The 20,035-nt window shown below is 34.2% G+C and overlaps 1 protein-coding gene and 1 long non-coding RNA gene across 7 annotated transcripts in view; one reads left to right on the top strand and one right to left on the bottom strand.

The window, feature by feature from the left end:
* Positions 1–20,035, bottom strand: part of LOC105067132 (uncharacterized) — a 280,700-nt gene that overhangs the window by 230,906 nt on the left and 29,759 nt on the right. For all 3 annotated transcript variants that reach the window (XR_006724082.2, XR_012499166.1, XR_012499157.1), the window contains exon 4: positions 3,082–3,179. This is a non-coding gene — a long non-coding RNA (uncharacterized LOC105067132). The remainder of the gene's footprint in view (positions 1–3,081; positions 3,180–20,035) is intronic.
* The window catches only part of MYOZ2 (myozenin 2), a 31,416-nt gene continuing 12,782 nt past the window's right edge, over positions 1,402–20,035 (top strand). The window contains exons 1-4 of one of the 4 annotated variants that reach the window (XM_074341573.1): positions 1,402–1,542; positions 2,104–2,192; positions 11,686–11,727; positions 17,150–17,319. In XM_074341573.1, the coding sequence (XP_074197674.1) occupies positions 2,117–2,192; positions 11,686–11,727; positions 17,150–17,319 (288 nt within the window). In that variant the 5' untranslated portion in view covers positions 1,402–1,542; positions 2,104–2,116. Of the gene's footprint in view, positions 1,543–2,103; positions 2,193–11,685; positions 11,728–14,419; positions 14,500–15,669; positions 15,712–17,149; positions 17,320–20,035 lie in introns of those variants that run through there. The other 3 variants (XM_074341583.1, XM_010952606.3, XM_074341586.1) reach the window with 3 other exon arrangements.

Genomic DNA, 20,035 nt, shown 5'->3' with positions numbered 1-20,035 from the left:
TAAAATAATGTTGATCTGTTCTTGTGGCAAAAACTGAGTTTTCACCCAGTAACTACTACCTTCTTTGTCAGTAAGTTACTCTCTGAATTTTAACTGGGCACATGGCCACTCAGAATAAAACCTACATTTCCCGACCTTTCTTGAGCTATGTGTGGTTATATGACTAAGTTCTGCCAAAGAGATACAAACAAGAGGTGTGAGCAATATCAGGCCATGTTCTAAAGGAATGTTAGTGTGCCTTTCTCATTACTTTTTCTTTTTCCTATTGACTGAAATAAGAGCATGCCTACTGGAGCTGAAGCAGACATTTAGGCCCAAGGGTCTGCATTTTAGGGACAATGGAGCAAAAAGTTAGAAGGTGACTGAGCTCCTGATGATTACATCAATCACACCAACCCTAGATTATTTACCTCTGGACTAAGTTTATGTGTGAGAAAAACAAACTTTCACCTTTTTGAAATGTCTGTTTTTGGGGTTTTGTGTCATATTGATTTTACTTTAATCTTAACTATTCCAAAAATATTTTTTAAATAGAGCAGTGTAAGGGACTAGAGAGTGACACCATGTGATATTTTAGACAGAGTGACTGGGGAAGGACTTTATGAGGAATCAATAGTTGAGGAGAGTCCTGAATGCATGAGTGAGCCAAGTGATAGGGGAGAGTGCGTTCCAGGAGGTGGGAAGTAGTAGAAGTGAAAGCTCAGATATGGGAACCTGCTTCTGTGTTCAAACGCCAGCAAGGATGCCAACGTGACCCAGCTTCCTAACCTCTTATCCTGTCTCCCAGACAGGAATCCTTGACTCCAGACTTGCAGAGATCAGTTAACTTTGCAGGTACTGTTCTCTGCAGGGTCTCTTCAAAGAGCATAACCCAGGTACAAGTCTAAGCTTTTACACAGAGAGCCTCAAGGCTCAACCTCTAACGCCCATTCTAAAATGCTTCCTGCTCAACTATTGCCAATTTTTCTGAACCGAGCGTTGGTTCTCACTCTTGCTTAAGGAATGGCACTATTGGTCCACAACACATTGCTTTCTTTCTTCTTGAAACTCCATAGGTAGTATTGACAATACTTTCATTTTAATAGTTAATAATCTATCATTCTGTTCTAATTCATGTGTGTATCTTTTGCCACGTCAATTAAGATGTAGTGTAAAAGCTACAAATTAAGAAGTTTAAAAAACCCCTTTGCGCTAGTATCTCTTCAAACAGAAGGTGCTCCATAAAAACTTTCTGCTTGTTCATTCAACCATCTTACAAACTAGAAACACAATGGAGAGAACCTAATCTTTCTTGGTGCCTCCCTTTAGCCAGGAAGATATGAGTAGCTGAAGTATTTCGTGCTATATATAGTCAGTTGATGTCAGCTGGATGCCAGTCTCTTCAGAAAGGCTCAGTCCCCAGTTTGAGTCAGATCTAGGGACCATGCCGTCCCAGGCACAAGGATAAAAACCATCGGGCCCAAGTGCCATCCATATTCCATCTCTAGTTTTTCCTCCACAAATTGGGATTCATCCTGTTGAAAAGCACGGTCTAAGAGCAAGGTGAGTATACTGTATCCTAAAATGCTTTATTAGTCAGTTGTCCAAAGAAGTTCAGAGTTGTGACTCATTAATGGGAATTCTTTGCTTTAAGGACAGCTGTTGATGCTAATATTAAAATGCTACAGTCAAAGAGGTCAGGTTTAATCTGGTGTCCTTTCTTCATTCTTACAGTTTGCTGGAATTGATGTATTGTGATACTGGTACAAATGAAGGCCAGTAAGGAAAACAGCGACAGATTAAAATAAACTGTAGAAAACAGAGAGGGAGGGGAAAGGAGGCCAGCTCTTTCATTGTTTTTCATGGCCTGATAATCATTGTACTAGTGTAGAGATAAGACTGGGCCTGAAACTCTGAGAATCAGCCTCTGTTCACTGTGAGATTGCCTGTCAATGAATAGCACACTCTGTCGCCAGACTCGGAATGCGTATTAAAGTCTTTCAGTAGAAAGCAATAATAAACTCTTAATAAAGAACAAAGATGCTCTCTTTCAAAAGGATGATTACAAAACACTCCAAATGAGTTCTTCACATTGCCTCAATAACGTCCCTTTATTTTTAACAGGGAACAAAAAACCATGTTATCACATAATACCATGGTGAAGCAGAGGAAACAGCAAGCATCAGCCATCATGAAGGAAATCCATGGAAATGGTATCATTAAAAACTCTTCATAGCATTAATATAGTTCAGCATTAATGTAGACCTTTCCTGATGTTATTTAATATTCTAAAGTTAAAACTTCCTTTAAATTCTTGCTATTCTGTCATAGCAAACCTGGAGCTCTAGGGGGTATAGAAAAGCCTATGGCAGCTAATCCTTTTGTAGTCATCCTTTCTCATTTGAAAGCTATTTTCAGATGAACAACTGCTCTAAAGGAATGAAGCAATCTGACAGCTGATGTACATTCTGTTTGGCTTGCCTTTCACACATTTCATATTATAAGTTAATATCAGTCTCAATTTTCTTTTTCTTTTTATTTTTTTGGACAGGTCTCATACAATCTTGTCTTAATTGTCCATCTTACATGCTCTATCTTGATTTCTTTTATGTTATATTACATAAATCATTCAAAATCTGATCATTATTTTTTAAAACTAAAGCTATTAAATTGGAATTAATACTTAGTGTGAACTTCTTTAACCCTGAAACCAGTCTTCATATTCAGTAATTGATTTACCAAGACATTTTGTGTGAAAATCTACTTTAACTTATAACTTCTAGGAAAATATAAATTACTTGTAGTCTCAAAGCATATGACTCAAAAAAATTAAATATAAATTAGATGCAAGATGATATTCCACTCTCTCCTTTTAAGCTCTAGCAAAAAACTCTAGAGAGCAGTGCCTTATACATTGCATTTTGATTGTTATAAACGAAATTCAACTTTGTTCATGAGCAAAGGATAATTAACTTTAAAAGTTAATAAGTAGGATATCCAAATCCTTTGAAGGGCTGATTTGAGCCATTCCAGGATATATTTGTGGAGTTTTCAGGGCACCTTCTTACTTCCCTTCTGTCGACAAGGAATGTGAGCTTTTACCTGAACAATATTGAGACCCAGAGGCATGAGATCTCGTGAAGGCAGCTGGGAACAGGCATAAGTGTAGCATTTTCATATTTCACCTTCCATAAAGCAACCTGAATAGAACCAGAGATTGTGTTAGATGCTCCTGTAGTCATATCTATAGGGTTCTGTTGTTTTGTTTTCTATTTTCTGAAATACAAAATCACCATACTGGATTCAACTTAGTCCCATGTTTTACTATGATGTCAAACTAGCTTGGAATAAAGTAAGAATAATTCTGAATCAGATCCCAGAACTAAATTTGTACCAATCCAAGGTTCCAAAATTCATGCTTCTTTTAAATTTTTATGCTACTTTGTATTTCCTGCTTCAGGAAGTTTACTTGAAATTTTTTTTACTAGTTTCCCTGATCAATAAGGCAAAGATCAGATAGTCATTTAAGTTTGAGACTAAACTATTTACCTTAAAACTAGGCTTGGGAAAACATCGTTTTCTAATTGCATCATAATCATAAATTAATCGATCCTTTTAATGTATTCCTAGTTTAAACCATATGCTGGATTCTACTCTTATTCCTGAAACAGACCCATAAGAGTAAGATTATTTTTTTCCTTTTTTATATTTTTTCCTTTCTTAAATATAACTTTTGATTTTTATGAAATACAACAAAAAATATAACTATTATCTCAAGGAGGGGAGGCCCAAAACTACTATCTCACCACCAACAGGTCTTGGCCATGTAAAGTCTGCTGAAGCCCTCTCTCCCAAGTCACGGGTAGATTTCCAGCCCCTTAAGTGGAGTCACATGCTCTGCATTTGGAGGTCAAGTACTCCAGATAACACAGGGAGAATCACAGACTCTTTTTTAATTCATCTCAAATAAAATAATTCTAGTACTTTATGAAGCAGTTTAAATAATTTCTCTCTTTTCTTTCCTCTGACATCGTATATAGAACTTTATAGAACTTATATAGAAATTACAATTTGTATATGACATAATGTTTAGAGAGCTGGAGCTAGGGATGTATCACTTTTTCTAAGGAGGCAGAAATGAGACATGGAATGCAGAGAAACTTTTTCAGGAATAATTCTCCAAACTTCCAAATACTTCACAATAGTAAAAACCTGGCTAAAGTAAGATAAAGCATGCAACTGTTTCAATCTTAATTGTCCTTTATAAAAATGAATGGAGAAGCTCTCCAAAGTTCTTCTCCTACCCCTTCTCCTCTTGTGCACCAACATTTTTTTTTTGTAGTATTATAACTCATTTATTTTTTATATCACTTTTCAAAAACTTTTAGCCTGGAGGAGAATGAAACATGACAATGAGATGGCTAAATGAGTTGTCTTCTAAACACGAGCTGGAAGTTCAGTTCAGTTCTTGTTGTGGGGAGAGAGACTACAGACGGTGAGCCTTGAGATGAATCAATAGGAAAATACAAGAATCAAAAAGGAGAGTTTTACATCAGAGTACTCATTGAATCTGAAGGGGAAATAACCTCAAAGAATTACTGAGAAATCCTATCCATATAGACTAAAATACATAGAACTGGATAGCATAATTAAAAATGTAGATAACTCCCAGCCTCTACTAACTACACCCCAAATTGTTCACTCATTATAGATCCATTACGATTTGGTGTCAAATTATGTATCAGAAGCCACTATACTACACTCTCAACAAATAATTAATGAAAGTATCCTCTAACACTAAGGCTTTCAGATTGACCATCCTCATCATACCATGATGATGATCATCAATATTTGAAATGTTAGAGCTGATGGTAGTAGCCATCGTATGTTACTATTGTGACAAAAAACCTATAAGCTTTAAACAGAATTATCAGAGCCATGTTGCTACCATTGAACAAATGCTATTCCAAATACAAAACACAAAAATATTTTGCCATTATTTGTGCATGAATTTGTTGTAGAGGCAAGAAAAGATAACATATTGGTTCCATGCCCACCATCCCTGTGCTATTTATTTCTGAATCTGTACATATTCTCCAGTGGTGATCATCATGGTCTTCTCTCACCCAGTAACTCTGAGACTTGAATACTGAAGGAAGAGAGATAGGGAAGGCTGAAGGAATAGAGAGCAATAAGTCGACAGAGAAAGAGAAGAGGAAATGAGAATAGAAAGAGGAGAGGCACTCTAGAGCAATGGTCATCTGTCCAGAAATGGTGGGGAAAAGGAATTGAAATTAAAATAACTGTAAGAACTGGGAGTACACTGTCACCTGATCTTAAGCACAGATAACTGCCCACAGTTTAGAAGAGCTTCAGAATAGGGAGGACCACAGTTGTTTCAGTCACCCTACAGTTTTCTCACCTGGGCTCTGTGAGGGTTTTTTTTTTTTTTTCATGTTTTTTGTTTGTTTGGTTTTTTCCCCTCATGACTGGTGAACAGCTTTTCCCAGCACACAGAAGAGGACTGAGCAGATTGTTTTTGCGATTTCAGGAAAAGAGTTTAGTCTGTGGTCTGAAAACAGGAAGCCAGGTTCTAAATGGAGTGCTGTTGTTGATATGGTACCAAGAGCCCTGGTTCCAGACCAGACATCAGCTTCCTTATTTGAAAATGAAGAGGCTGGACTTGTTGGGACGCCTAACTTTAAAACTTCATGATTCTTATATTGAGCTTTGTGCTAAAGTCAAACATCAGTGTATTTGAGTTTCTACAATAATATAAACAATGATAGTACTGACATAAATCGCAGGGCACTTTGAAAAGCACACAGTATGAAGTCTTGACCTTTGGGTGAAAGATTACGTGAGGACCCCTTTGAATTTTCGTGTATAAGCATATCTTAGAGCGTACCGTAAGCATATCTGCAATCAAGTCATCAATATAAAAATGAGGACACCTGAAGGCCTTAAGTACCACAGATCAAATGTAAAAAGTTTGGGGGTGAAAAAGAACTTAACCTAATGCTTCAATGTACAAGTTTGTTAGTTTTCTTTGGTTTAAACACATGAGCAGTCTTATAATCCCCCAAAAAAGCATGTTTTATTCTGAAAATTTGTGTTTAGTAATATCTTATGAAATTATGGATTTTCTAAACATGCCATAGATTTCTAAACCTCTACTAAGGCCCTCTAGCAAAGAAGCAGCTGAGAACTAGGCTAAATTCTAGTTTATATCAACGTTGCAATTACAGTGTTTAATTCTTGCCATATTCCATCACCCTAGTTTCTTTGTTGTATTTTTCACTCTAATATGCTCTAGATGTATATTCTATAAACAGTACTAGATGAATTACCAGTTTGTGTAATTCAATTTGCATAATTAAATAAAATGCATTGGTAATGTCATTTTTACAATGTTTATAGATTTACACACTTATTAAATGATAGTATTATAATTAACAGTAAATTTCTGAGAACTGCATCTTAAAAATCAAATCAAGGCAAGGAGATATGAAATAGAAAAATAAAGAATCCCATATGGGTTCCAAAATCAACTTTTTAATGTAGAGAAAATTATTAAAATTTATTAATAAACTTTTAATCGAATGTAGTCTTTTCAAGCATTATTCAAAGTCACAGTCTGGACTATTAACTTTCATATAATATGTATATATGTATGTTACAGTATGCTATAATATATATTTATGAACTATTATTCAATCCACATTGGCCAACTATCTGTGAACAGGCAGAAGAGTCCTGTGTAAGTGCAGAGAAAAATTTCTTGGTAAATTGATAGGACCACCCTAAAGAAAATCATTTTCAGTTAACTCCCTTCCTGTGGTTTTGCCCATTCTTAACAGAATTGCAGCTGCCATTGAATCACAGGGAAACTGTTTTAAAAAAATCTTTTGTCGTACTACAATTATTTGTGAATATTTTTACAAACTATGAATTGGATTCACTGACCTAACTAAATACGTAACTTTGACAGGACCAGAATTTCAAATTAAAAATACAGAACTACCTACATGCACACAAATCCCTGTTGACTACGTTTCAGTGTTAACCTATGAAATAAATGTGAAAAGAAGAATGCTTCCTTTTAGAGAAATTTAGGTCCAGTGTCTGCTCATAAGATTAAATATTTGAAGTAAGGTTTGAGAAAGGAATTGATCACATTTTCGAAGATCACTGATATTCTCCCACTAAAATGCAATTTTCTATTTGGTTCTCAGTACTAAGGATTGTGGCTCCACAGTATGAAAAATGGAAGGAAAGTACATCCCATAATAAGAAACTTGAACTTTTAAAAAAATTTTATCTTTTTTTAAATTGAACTTTTTAATATGAGTTTAAATCTTAGAGACAAAAATAAGGCACATTTGAGGACACTACTGAGAACAAATATTGGTAATAATTATTTAATATTTCTAGCAGATTGAAAAATGTGGGGGGTTTTGTGGAAATTAATTATGGTCAAGACTGTAAAGTTACATGTTAATTTTTTTGTTATTAGGTATTTAACTATTCAGAAATAATCACTGATTTCCCTAAAATAGTAGCAAACTATAATAGATTAAGGCCTATAAAATCTTTAAAGAATAAATGGAAAATTCTGGATCACCATAAATGACATCAACAGGAAAGTATGCCTAGCAATATTATTTTCAATAGATGATCTAATGCCACAAAGACAACCTTCTAATCCATCAGGGCAAGGATATGTACCCTGAATAAGTTATATCATTTATCAGGCATCCAGATTAAACATACTCTTAAGACCCTGCACAGAGTTTGCAATAAAGAGCAGGGGACAGCTGAACTTGGATTCTGTGTGCTCAGTTGACAGCATTTTTCACCCTGAAAGTTTAAGTAGTGAAAGTGTTCATACATTAGATTTCCTAACTCACAGATAATCCGGGACTCCAGCTCCAATTACATCATAAACTTTACTACTGGAAGGAAAGAGAAGGAAACCTTGGAGAATTTAGTTTATGTCTTTTATTGTTTGTTTGTTTATGAAAAATATGTTGACTTAACATGTCTCTTAGTATGCTTGTAAATATTTAACTGGTTCTTTGTGGGAGGAAATGCCTTGGTTTGTAGAGTTTGCCAATTTTTGCGTTATAAATACTCCTGCCATGGCCAATTTCAAGCTACTATTAAGGAAGCACTGAATGCAGAGCTGGGAATAGATGTGTAGTAATACAAAATTATATAGTACTATCCTACAGCAACCTATAATGAAAAAGAATATGAAAAGGAATATATGTATGACTGAAACATTATGCTGTTTACCAGAACATTATGTATTACCAGAAATTGACACATTATAAGCTGACTATACTTCAATAAAAATAAATTACTTTTAAAAATATATTGTATTTTCACTACACAGATACAATAGATATAAGAAAACATCAAGAACATAGATAATAGCCAAAGGAATATAACACTTAGTGATATTTTTGGAGTATTTATTGCTTTGTTTTTAATAAAACTTATCTAGTTATTGCATTTACATAATTTAATTTTAATAATGGTCATGTTCACAGAATTTAACTACTGGCTCACAGACTTCCTGAAAATTTATCAATCAACTCTTGTGAGCCAGTACAAGACTGCTCCAGACACCACTAGATTTCTCATGCAGGGCTTCTGGCCCCAGAGACCCACAATACCTTTAGATGATCACTCAAAGCCAATTTAGTTAGTTACTTAGAGAGTAAGAGGGAGAAAATTTAGGCTTAAAGGAAGGGGAAGTATGAAGACTAAGAAAAGAGGTTGAGAGTTGGTCAGTTATTTTCTTTGCCTTCTCCTCTTTCATTTTGTCTCTTATTTCTTCTCTCTTGTGGTATAAATTTACTAGCAATAATGGATTGTACCAGCTGATTATTGAGGGAAGGTAAGTTCTTCATGGCTCCTGTTGCGCATTTATTCCTTGAAGCAGCCTAAGTGATGATTACAGTGATTTGCTAAAAAGGACTGAATGTTTCTTATGACCCCAATGAGTCTGTGGCCAGAGGCATATCCATTTTTTATACTTCTGATCTCTTTCTCCTTTCCCCTTTCAAACCCCCGCTACTGGGCTTCTGGGCTATCTTTCCTTACCCTTCCTTGTGACTCCAATCTTAATAGACTTTTTGGACCTACATCAGTGAGATGAAGATCTGAAGAGAATAATCATATCAGTTAGCATGCTTTTAGTTGAAAATAGCAGAAAATCAGAAACCAACTAGCTTAAAGAACAAAGGGAATTCACTGGCTCACATAACTGAAAAATTCAGAGGTGATTCAGTAAGGCTTCATCTGCCATCTCAAGTATGTCATTAAGGACAGGGTTTCTTTCTCTGCCAATGCTCTGATTTCCTTGAGGTAAGTGTCATCCCATGTCTGGCTGTATCATTCTACCAAGTACATGCCAACAGTTTCCTGGGCAATATAAATCTGTTCTTACATGCAGCAGGAAGAGAAAGCATCTTCGGCACAACATACACAAAGAAAAGTCCTAATATTCACTCTTATTGGCCTAGGTCAGGTCACACACCTGTTCCTGTATCAATCACAAAGGTAATTAATTCCTGTCAAATACACCTTAGAGGACTACTGTAAATCAAGGGGCCAAAGGGATGGAACTCACTTAAGCCATGTGGTTATTTCCGAAACGTTGGTGGAATCAACTAATATTGGTGGCCATTAGGAAGAGGAAAACGAGACTAAAAACATTTTCTCAAATTTTTGTCTTGGGGCTCCCGAATTAAACTTATGCCATAGCTTGGAATTCAGAACTTAGAAAAATTAATGTAATAATATGCTATTCCCTTTTCTAGTTGACATAGTTCACTCCTGTCACACTTTCTATAATACTGAGAAATATATTCACAGGCACACTGAAAAACAACCCAGCTCCTCCTTCCATGTCCCAAGCACACAGTAGCAGAGATTCCAAACGCTTGCAAATAAACAAAAGTGAATATTCCCTGTAGAACTCAGCAGAGCTGGCAAACAAATCCCAGGAAACTGTAAAATACCCTCATCTACTCTGCAATGTGCCTTCATTCCTCTTCCATAAGCTACTTCTTCCATCCCAGAGGACTGTAAAGCACAGAAATTTTTTTTTTTCATCTTAGCGAGCAGACAAGACCACTCTGCATTTTGTAGGAAGGGCCATGATATTTTTTAAATCAAACATTTTAAAAATAATACTTTTTTTTAGAGCAGTTTAGCTCATGGAAAAATTGAGCAGAAAGCATAGAGTGTTCCTATATATCCCTTCTCCTCCCAATACAGTTTTCCCTATTATTAACATTTTGCATTAGTATGATATACTTATTATGATTGATGAACCAATATTGATATACTATTATTAACTAAAGTCTATAGCTTACATTTGGATTCACACTGTGTTGTACTATTCTGTGGGTTTTCATGAATGTACACTGTCATGTATCTGCCATTATAGTATCATACAGAGTAGTCTCATTGCCGGAAATTCCCCTGTGATCAACCTCTTCATCCCTACTCCCTCCCTACAAGCCCTTGGCAACCACTGATTATTTTAATGTCTTCCGAAGTTTTGTCTTTTCCAGAACGTCATATACTTGGAGTCATACAGTATGCAGCTATTACAGACTGGCTTCTTTCACTTAGCAATATACATTTAAGGACCATTCAGGTATTTTCATGGCTTGATAGCTCTTAATTAAATTTCTAATTTTGAGATAAATTTAGTTTACATGCAGCTGTAAGAAAGAATACAGAGCAATCCCATGTATCAGTTCCTCTAATAGTAACATCTTGCAAAACCATAGTACAATATCACACCCAGAATATTGACACTGATGCAGTCAAGAGACTCCTGCTAATCACTAATTGCCCCCCATTCCCATATATATTTTATTTTAAGGTGCTATAAAATGGAATCATACAGTATATAACATTTAGGGACTGGCTTTTTTCACTCAGTCTGATTCTCTGGAGATAGATCCAGGTGTTGTGTGTTGCAATAGTTTGTTTTTTATTGAGGGGTACCATGCTATGAATGGACCACAATATTTTTAACCATTTACTTACTCATTAAAGTACATCTGAGTTGTTTCTTTATTAATTATTATTAAGAATAAAACTGCTGTGAACATTTGTGTATAGGTTTTTCTGTGAATATAAGCTTTCGTTTCACAGGGATAAATGCCCAGTATTACTAGTAGTTCTACCTTCAGTTTTTAACAGAACCTACTAAATTATTTTCTAGAGTGGTTGTACCATTTTACATTTCCAGCTGCAGTGTAAAAAATTGCTGGGTGCTCCACATCCTCTCCAACATTAGGTGCTGTCCCTATTTTTCATTTTAGTCATTCTGATATGTGTATAGTGATATCCCATTGTGGTTTTAATTTGCATCTCCCAAATGATTAATGATGTTGAACATCTTTTCCTATGCTTATTTGCCAGCTGTATGTCTTCTTCAATAAGATGTCTCTTCATGTCTTTTGCTCATATTATAATTGGATAGTTTGCTTTTTTACTGGTGAGTTTTAATAGTTCTTTACACATTCTAGCCTGTTGTCAAATATTTAGTTTGCAAATATTGTTTCCTACTCTGTAGCTTGTCTTTTTATCCTTTTAATACAGTCTCTCTCGGAGCAAAAGTGTTTAATTTTGATGAAGTGCAATTTATCAACTTTTCTATTTATGGACTGTTTTCAGTGTCAAGTTTAACAACATTTTGTCCAGTCCTAGAACCCAAAGGTATGATCATACGATTTTTCTTCCTTAGCCTTTTAATATGGTGGAATACATTGATTTTTGAATATTGAACCAATCTTGTAATCCTGGAATAAACTCCACTTACTCATGGCATAGAATTCTTTTTATAATATACAATATAGTTGAATTCTATTTACTAGTATTTTGTTAAGGATTTTTGCTTCTAAAAGCATGAGGGATACTGTGCTGTAGGTTTCTTTTTTGTGTGTTGTCTTTGGTTTTGGTATCAAGGTAATATTACTTAATAAATGAATTGAGAAGTGCTCCTTGATCTTCTACTTTTAGGAAGAAATTATGTAGCATTGGTGTTGATTCTTCTTTAAATGTTTGGTAGAATTCTCCAACAAAACCATCTAGGTCTGAGATACCTTTTTTTGGAGATTTTTAAAATATAAATCCTTATAGGATTACTCAGATTATCTAATTCATGTTGGGTGAGATGTGGTACTTGGTGCTTTTCAAAGAGTTGGTCATTTTTTCCGTTTCCAAATGTATGTGAATTTATATGTAGAGTTGTTCATAGTAGTCTCTTCTTATCCATTTGTTATCTGCAGTGTCTGTAGTGATATTCTCTGTTTTGTTTCTGGTATTGGTAATTTGCATTTTCTATATTTTTTCTGTGTTAGTCTAGCTAGAGGTTTATGAATTTTATTGATCTTTTCAAAAGCCAATTCTGTGCTCAACTGATTTTCTCTATTGTTTTTCTGTTTTTAATTCTGCTCTTATCTTTATTTTCTCCCTTCTGCTTGCCTTGGGCTTGTTTTGGTCTTATTTTTCTAGGTTTTTGAGGTGAAAGCTTAGATTATAATTTGAGACTTTTATCTCTTTTTAAATATATGCATTTAGTGTTATAAACGGGGCATTATTTGTGCCTCATAAATGATATGCTCTATTTTTATTTTCACTCAGTTCAATGAATTTTTAATTTCCCTTAAGACTTCTGTGACCCATGGATTGTTCAGAAGTGTGTTTTTTAGTTTCCAAATGTTTGGAGATTCTCCTGGAAACTTTTTGTTACTGATTTCTAGTGTGATTTCATTGTGATTAGAGATCATACTCCATAATTTTGATTCTTTTAAATTTGTTGAGGCTTATTTTATGGTCAAGTATATAGTCTATCTTGGTATATACTCTATGTGCACTTGGAAAGAATGTATTCTGTTGTTCAGTAGAACACTTTATAAATATTGATTATAGCCTACTGGTTGATGGTGTTGTTGAGTTCTTTTATATCCTTGCTGATTATCTGTTGTTCTATCACTTGTTGAGAGGGAGATGTTAAAGTCTCCAACTATAATTATGGATTTATCTATTTCTCTTTTTAGTTCTACTAATTTTTGCTCCATTTACAGTTCTGTTTTTTGGTGCATACAACATTTACGATTTCTACATCTTCTTGATGAATTCACACTTTAATCATTATACAATGTCTACTGTCTCTGATAATTTTTTTGCTCTGAAGTTTACTTTAATATATTAATACATCCACTCCTGCTTTCCATTGATTAACATTTGTTTGATATATATATTTCCATCCTGTTACTTTCAACTTGCCTATATTGTTCAAGGTACTTATTTGAAGTGAGTTTCTTCTAGATAGCATATATTTCAGTCATGTTTTTAATCCAATCTGCTAGTCCCTATCCTTTAACTAGTATATTTAGAACATTTATATTTAATGTAATTATTGATGTAATAGAGTTTAAGTCTCTTTTTTTTTTCTTTTTGTTGTCTTTTGTTTTTATTTGTTGTCTTTTTCCTAGTTTCCTGTGGGATTACTTATGTATTTTTTAGAATTCCATTTTTATTTATCTATAGTTTTTTGAGTATTTCTGCAGTTTCTGTCATTGTTCTAAATATTACATTATATATGCTTAACTTATCAAAGTCTACTGATGTTATCATTTTATCAGTTCAAGTGAAGTATAGAAACCTTACTTAACTTCATGTCCCTTCATATCCTCCCTTGTTTATAATATAATTGTTTTAACTACTTTCTACATACATTTATAATTATATCAGAGAGTTTTTATAATGTTTTTCTTCTGCTGTCAAACATAATTGAGAAAACTCAAGGGAGAAAGGAAGCTTATTCTATCTACCTACATTTTTTTCTTATTGTTATCTTTCTTTGTTCTTGATGTTCTAAGGGTCCTTATTTTATTGTTTACCTTCCATTTAAAGAACTTCATTTAGTTATTTGCTATGGTCTGAATGTTTGTGTCCTCTCGGAATTCATATATTGAAATCCTAATGCCCATGACAGTATTAGGAGATGGAGCCTTTGGGAGGTAATTAGATCATGAGGGTGGGGTCCTCATGAATGATATGAATTCCCTTATAAAAGAAGCTCATATGTCCCTTCTAGAATGTGAGAACACAGTGAGAAGTCAGCAGTCTGCAATTCAGAAGAATGACTTCAACTGAACCAACTATGCTGGCACCCAGATCCCAGGCTTCCAGACTCCAGACATATGAGAAATATATTTGCTGTTTATAAGCAACCAGTCTTTGGTATTTTGTTATAACAACATGAACCATTCTTTTAGGGTAGATCTCCAGGCAACAAATCTTCTATCTTTCCTTCATCTGAAGATATCTCTACTTTCCCTTTATATCTAAAGAATATTTTCACTGGGTATCAGATTCTAGGTTGACATTTCTTTTCTTTCAGCATTTTTGTGCCACTTCCTTCTGGTCTTCATGGTTTCTGATGAGAAATCCACTGTCATTCTCATTTTTTTCTCCCTATAGGTAAGTTGTCATTTTTCTCTGGCTACTTTCAAGATTTTTCCTTTATATTTAGCTTTTAGAAGTTTATAATATCTCTTATTGTAGAGCTCTATAGCTTTACCTTTCATAGAATACTGTTAGCTTCTTGAATCCATAGGTTTTTGTCTCTTGCCAAATTTGGGAAGTTCTAGGCCATCATTTCTTTGAGTACTTTTCCAGGCCCACACTCCTTCTCCTCTCCTTCTGGGGTTTCAAAGACAAAAATGCTATTTCTTTTGCTCTGGTCCCACTAATCCCTAAGGCTTTGTTTATTATTATTATTATTTTAGTCCATTTTTTCCTCTGTTGTTCTCATTGGGTAATGTCATTTTTCTTTCTCTCAGTTCATTGATTCTTTCCTTTCTCCCCTCCATTCTGCTATTGACTCCATCCACTGAACATTTTATTTGGGGTATTTTATTTTTCATTTCTAAAGTTTCCATTTGGTTCTTTACAAGTTTTATTCCTCTGCCATGACTTTCTATTTCCTTGCTAAAATTTTCTATTTTTTAAAAATTTGTTTCCAGAAACTTTGTAATTGCTCTTTGAAGCATTTTCATCATGGCTGCTTTAAAATCTTTGTCATATAATTTTAATATCTCACATTAGTATCTTTCTTTTTTCACTCAGTTTGAGATCTTCCTGATTCTTGGTATGACAAATGATTTTTTTTTTTATTTGAGCCTGCACATTTTCATATTATGTTCCAAGACTCTTGCTCTTGTTGAAGCCCTCTGTTTTATGTATCCTAGTATGATGCTGCTTCAGCAGGAGGAGGAGAGTGCCACCTCTTCACTGCAAGGTGGAAGAAGATAGGAGTTCAGGTTCCCCACCTGATCCTCACTGAAACTTGAGGGGGCCCACTTAGTTACCGCTAGGAGTAGGTAGGAGTTCAGAATTCCTACCTGGTTTCCACCAGCATTGCAAGGATGGAGGGTTGTTACTGTATGACAGGGATGAAAGTTCAGCTTCCTCCTTGGCCTCTCTGATACCACCCTTGTGGGGGCATTGGGGCACCTCATTATAGCCTTGCAAGGGCAAAATTCTGGGCTTCCCACCTGCACTTTGTTGATATGGGTGAAGCCAAAGTTTTTGCTGTGATATTTGGCTGAAATAGAGTCACTATTGTCTAAAAGTTTTCTGTCTTTCTAGGCTGCTCTTTCCCTGGTCTCAGCTAGTGAAAACAATCTTATTGTAAGTTTTTGGCTGTATCCATTGATGTGTCTGGGTTGCTAGCATGTTCAGCTCCAAGTCTGGGATATATGGGGGTAAAAAATCCCAGAGAACTCACCACCATGTTGTTCTTGGGTCCTGAGGTCCCAAGCTGGTCTGTCTTCTTCTCTGCAACTTTCAGAGTGTTTTTGCTTATTTTCTACATAATTTCCAGGATTTTTAGTTTTACTTAGTAGAGATATAGGGAAAAGTAGATCTGTTCTATCTTCCCAGAAGCAGAAGTTTTAATATTATCATTTTTATAATTAGTAGAGCTTCTCTCCATGTAACATCAAAATATAAAAACAAGTTGATTTCTTTTCCAAAGTAAAATGGGGAAAATATTTATAAATAATTTTATTGTTTTATCCCTAAACACCTCCAAAAGCCTAATTATTAGGGTTAACTTGTCACTTCATCAAAAAATGTTGTCCCAATCAACAGACTAATTATTTATTTTACAAATGGCCCAATTTTTCTTCCTGTGCATTTCACAGCAGTCCATAGTGGTAAAAGAACTCTGTGGGTTACACAGAAAAATATTTCTGATTAAAAGAGCAAGTGGAGGAGTTTTATTTCTTTTGGATTTTAGAAAAGTCCTTCAGTACTAGATATAGAAAATAATAGTTGTTTACTGAACATCTCCTATATTTAAGGCATGGGGGCACAAAACAACTAAAATGAAGAAAATGTAAACCATAAAATATGTAAAATGGAATCAAGTTATTGTGATTCAGTGCTTTGGAAATACAGAAAAGGCATGAATAATTATGAATATCAGAGATTTCAGAGAAGGGATTGATGAAATAGAACTTAATCTGGATTGAGAAAAATTTGTTCATTCAATACTTATCACCTACCTACTTTATGTTAGGCTCCTTGGTGCCTGATGCAGAATGAATAGTATTCTGACAGAGACAGAGAAATAGGCGACACGGGCTGAATGGCAGGCATTCTTGTAATAGAGACAGCTCAAACTGATACATAAAAATGTGGGGGAGTCAAACAGAGCTTTTGAAGAGAACTATGAACAGTGCTGTTTGAAAACTCACTATATAAGGAAAGACTAAACTAAGTGTTATTAGCTAACTTTGATTCACTCTTTCTATGTGCCAAATACAATACTAGGTGTTTGATATGAAACATCTTATTTAATCCTCATATTAACCCTATGCAGTATTATTATTATTTGCCCCACTTTAGAGATAAGGAATTTGAGGTTTAGAAAAAATAAGTAACATGTCTATAATCATATAGTTAGAAAGTAATAGAGCCAGTATTCAACCCAAGGCATCCTTGGTAAAGAGCCTATATCTTAGTCACCATGCTAGCATATAGCAGGCAATAAATAATGGAACTTAACAGAGCATTTAAAAATGCTTACCTTGGGGTTTTTATGCACATGAATATTATTTTACAGATGTGGATGGCATGGATCTGGGCAAAAAAGTCAGCATCCCCAGAGACATCATGTTGGAAGAATTATCCCATCTCAGTAACCGTGGTGCCAGACTATTTAAGATGCGACAAAGAAGATCTGATAAATATACATTTGAAAATCTCCAGTATGAATCTAAAGCACAAATAAATGTAGGTATACCTTGATCATATGGTATCTAAATAAATGGGCAGCATTTCTAAATTTAAATGTATTACTAGGTTCCCAAATAAGTCTACACATTTTCTTTCTATTGATCCTGCTAGACTTTTTTTTTTTCATGAAAGTAATAAATAGGTGGATAAACAAAAGAAATATTATGCATGATATGAGTATCTTTTTAGTTCAATAGAGACATTTTACTGAACAACTGGTCTGTTCTGCTAAGAGGAGGGAGAGGGAGTGAAGATTGGTGGTACTAAAAGTTTCCATGGCCTTATCACCACTAGTTAAATGTTTGGGATGGAAACACTTCCAAAGCACACAGTGCTCCATAAAGTAAGTATAAGCATTTTATTGGCTGAACATATTCTGGCACTGAAATGTGCCTGGGAACTACAGACACAGTTGATCTCCTCTCAAAGCATTAATTCCATATTTGTGTAGGGAAGTCTGGTACGTATTAACAACAAAACCAATGTGAAGAAAACTCTTTGGACAAAAGTTTTCCTCAACCAAAAGTTTAAAAACAAATTAATTAATTAAATTATAGTTTACATATTGCATTAATACCATGTTCTTTTAAACTATCATTTAGAGAGATTTTAGAGGAAGAAGTTCATAGTAGAAAAACAACCAGCTCTGGGAAAATGGCCTTAAAAATAAAATACCAGCCATAAAGAATCAAAAAGGAATAGTGCATTGGTTTTAAATTTGAAGAGATGGTGAAGACTACAACAAATATAAGTTTTATATCCTGAGGGTTACTTCCTATAGCTATGAAAAGTCTGTAAGTTTACGTATGAATTTAAACCTGAAATGTAGCCAGCTGCCATCATTAGAACATTGTTTTGAATGCACAGCTAAATACTTTACAGCAAACAGACTAGTTTCACTGATCTTTTATCATATTACTGAAACATATTACAGAAGTAACATCCACACCCACAAACACTAAAATGTTATTCATTCCTGAAATTTCTATTTCCCTTGTTTTGATTCTGGTTAACAGTAAACGGTTGGAGGACATCTTAAATTAAACAGGTTTCTTTTTCACATTGCTGAGCACCCTTCAACATCCACAGATTGAATGTGGTTATAATTATGAATTCAGTTAGACATCAAGTTTTACTCAACTACAGTATTTACATTTATGAGGGATGATTTTCACTTGCAGTCATGGATAAATACAATGTTATGTTATCCTATAATTATGCTTAGTATCCTCTTATCAGAAAATGTCTACAGTTAATACACTATGAGCCTGAAATAATCCTTACTTCATCTGACAGAGTCTAACAATATAATCATATTCCATTAATAATAACAACAGAGAAGCAGCTTTAAGGAATAGCATAAAATAAGGTGGCTTAATGAAAATTCTTTGAAAAGTTACCTACAAGTTTAGGCATCTAAATAAATGAATAAATCCAGTTTTCATAACTTATATTTACATATATTAATTTAACGAAAGCAATGGCAAAATAAAGTAGACTGAAACTCAGCTCTCAGAATTCCAGAGTTCTTGGCACTGACACTTGTCGTGGTGTAATTAAAGGACACTCTGGCCTAGGAACCAGAAGACCAGTGTTCAGTCCTGGCTCTCCAACAAGCTGTGCAAATTGGAGGCAATTTAAAAGTTTTTTTGCCCTTCTGAACCTGTTTTCTCATTTATGAAATAAGAGGTTGACTCAAATGTTTTCCAGTTTCTCAAATGCGACTTATAACTTTAAAGATCTATGTTCTCTGATCTTAATTCTAAAAATGACGTGTAAAATAAAGTAGGAGGAAGACAGTGAGCTACATCATATGATGACACCATTTGTTTTATCAAGGCATTAAACTGTAACTTGGAGCAAGCATTGTTAATATGATAAGAATTTAAAAAATAATATTAGGTTCAGGTTTATTTCCATTCATTTATTTATACTTTCGGCAAATATTTATTAAATACCTACTATGTTCTAGAAAATATGCTGGGACTTCAAAGATAAATAGATACAGCCTTTGTCTAGTGATAGAGAGACAAAATAATATTGAAAGATAAAAACTATTTGCTTATAATCTAGTTCTTGAATCATATTTATATGATTTATATCAAATTAATTTATTGACCTCATTTTCTGAAATGAGCTTTTACTTTTACTGCTTCCCTTGAGCTATAGATACTGTCAAAATAATTATTTAGTGTATATTTATGCATTTCTTATTTTATTATAATGTTAGGACCTCATTAGATGAAAATATAAACCAACTCCCTGGTAATCAGTGCCATTTGTTTAAATATTAAGAATCATTTAAAAAAATAAGCACAGCTTTGAGCTTAATCTATTGCTGAGAAACAGGCAAATTCAGGCCACACAAACCTTGCTATGACTTAAAAAATATAGGAAATATGCTTGTTATACATGCCACTTTTGAAGCCCTAATTCATGAACTGATCAGCTTCATACATGAATAGGAAAAAAAAGAGGCAGAGTAATGAAGGAAATAAACATATGAGGGAAAACAAAATAGAAGATTGATTCATCATAATTAAACTCTCTTCTATAAATCATTACAAAAGGATACTAATCAAAACAATCCACATTTTATAGTTAAGACTACTTATGTTTTTAGTAACTAGGGACTTTTTGAAATCCTTAGAAATCTTAAATAATACTGGGAAAAGGGGAGGTATACTATAAAAAGTAGTTGTGAATTAAGACC

This window comes from Camelus bactrianus, chromosome 2 (genome assembly GCF_048773025.1).
Source record: "Camelus bactrianus isolate YW-2024 breed Bactrian camel chromosome 2, ASM4877302v1, whole genome shotgun sequence".
Classification (NCBI taxonomy): domain Eukaryota; kingdom Metazoa; phylum Chordata; class Mammalia; order Artiodactyla; family Camelidae; genus Camelus; species Camelus bactrianus.
The sequence above is the reverse complement of the archived record's forward strand: the minus strand, read 5'-3'. Positions and strand labels throughout refer to the sequence as shown.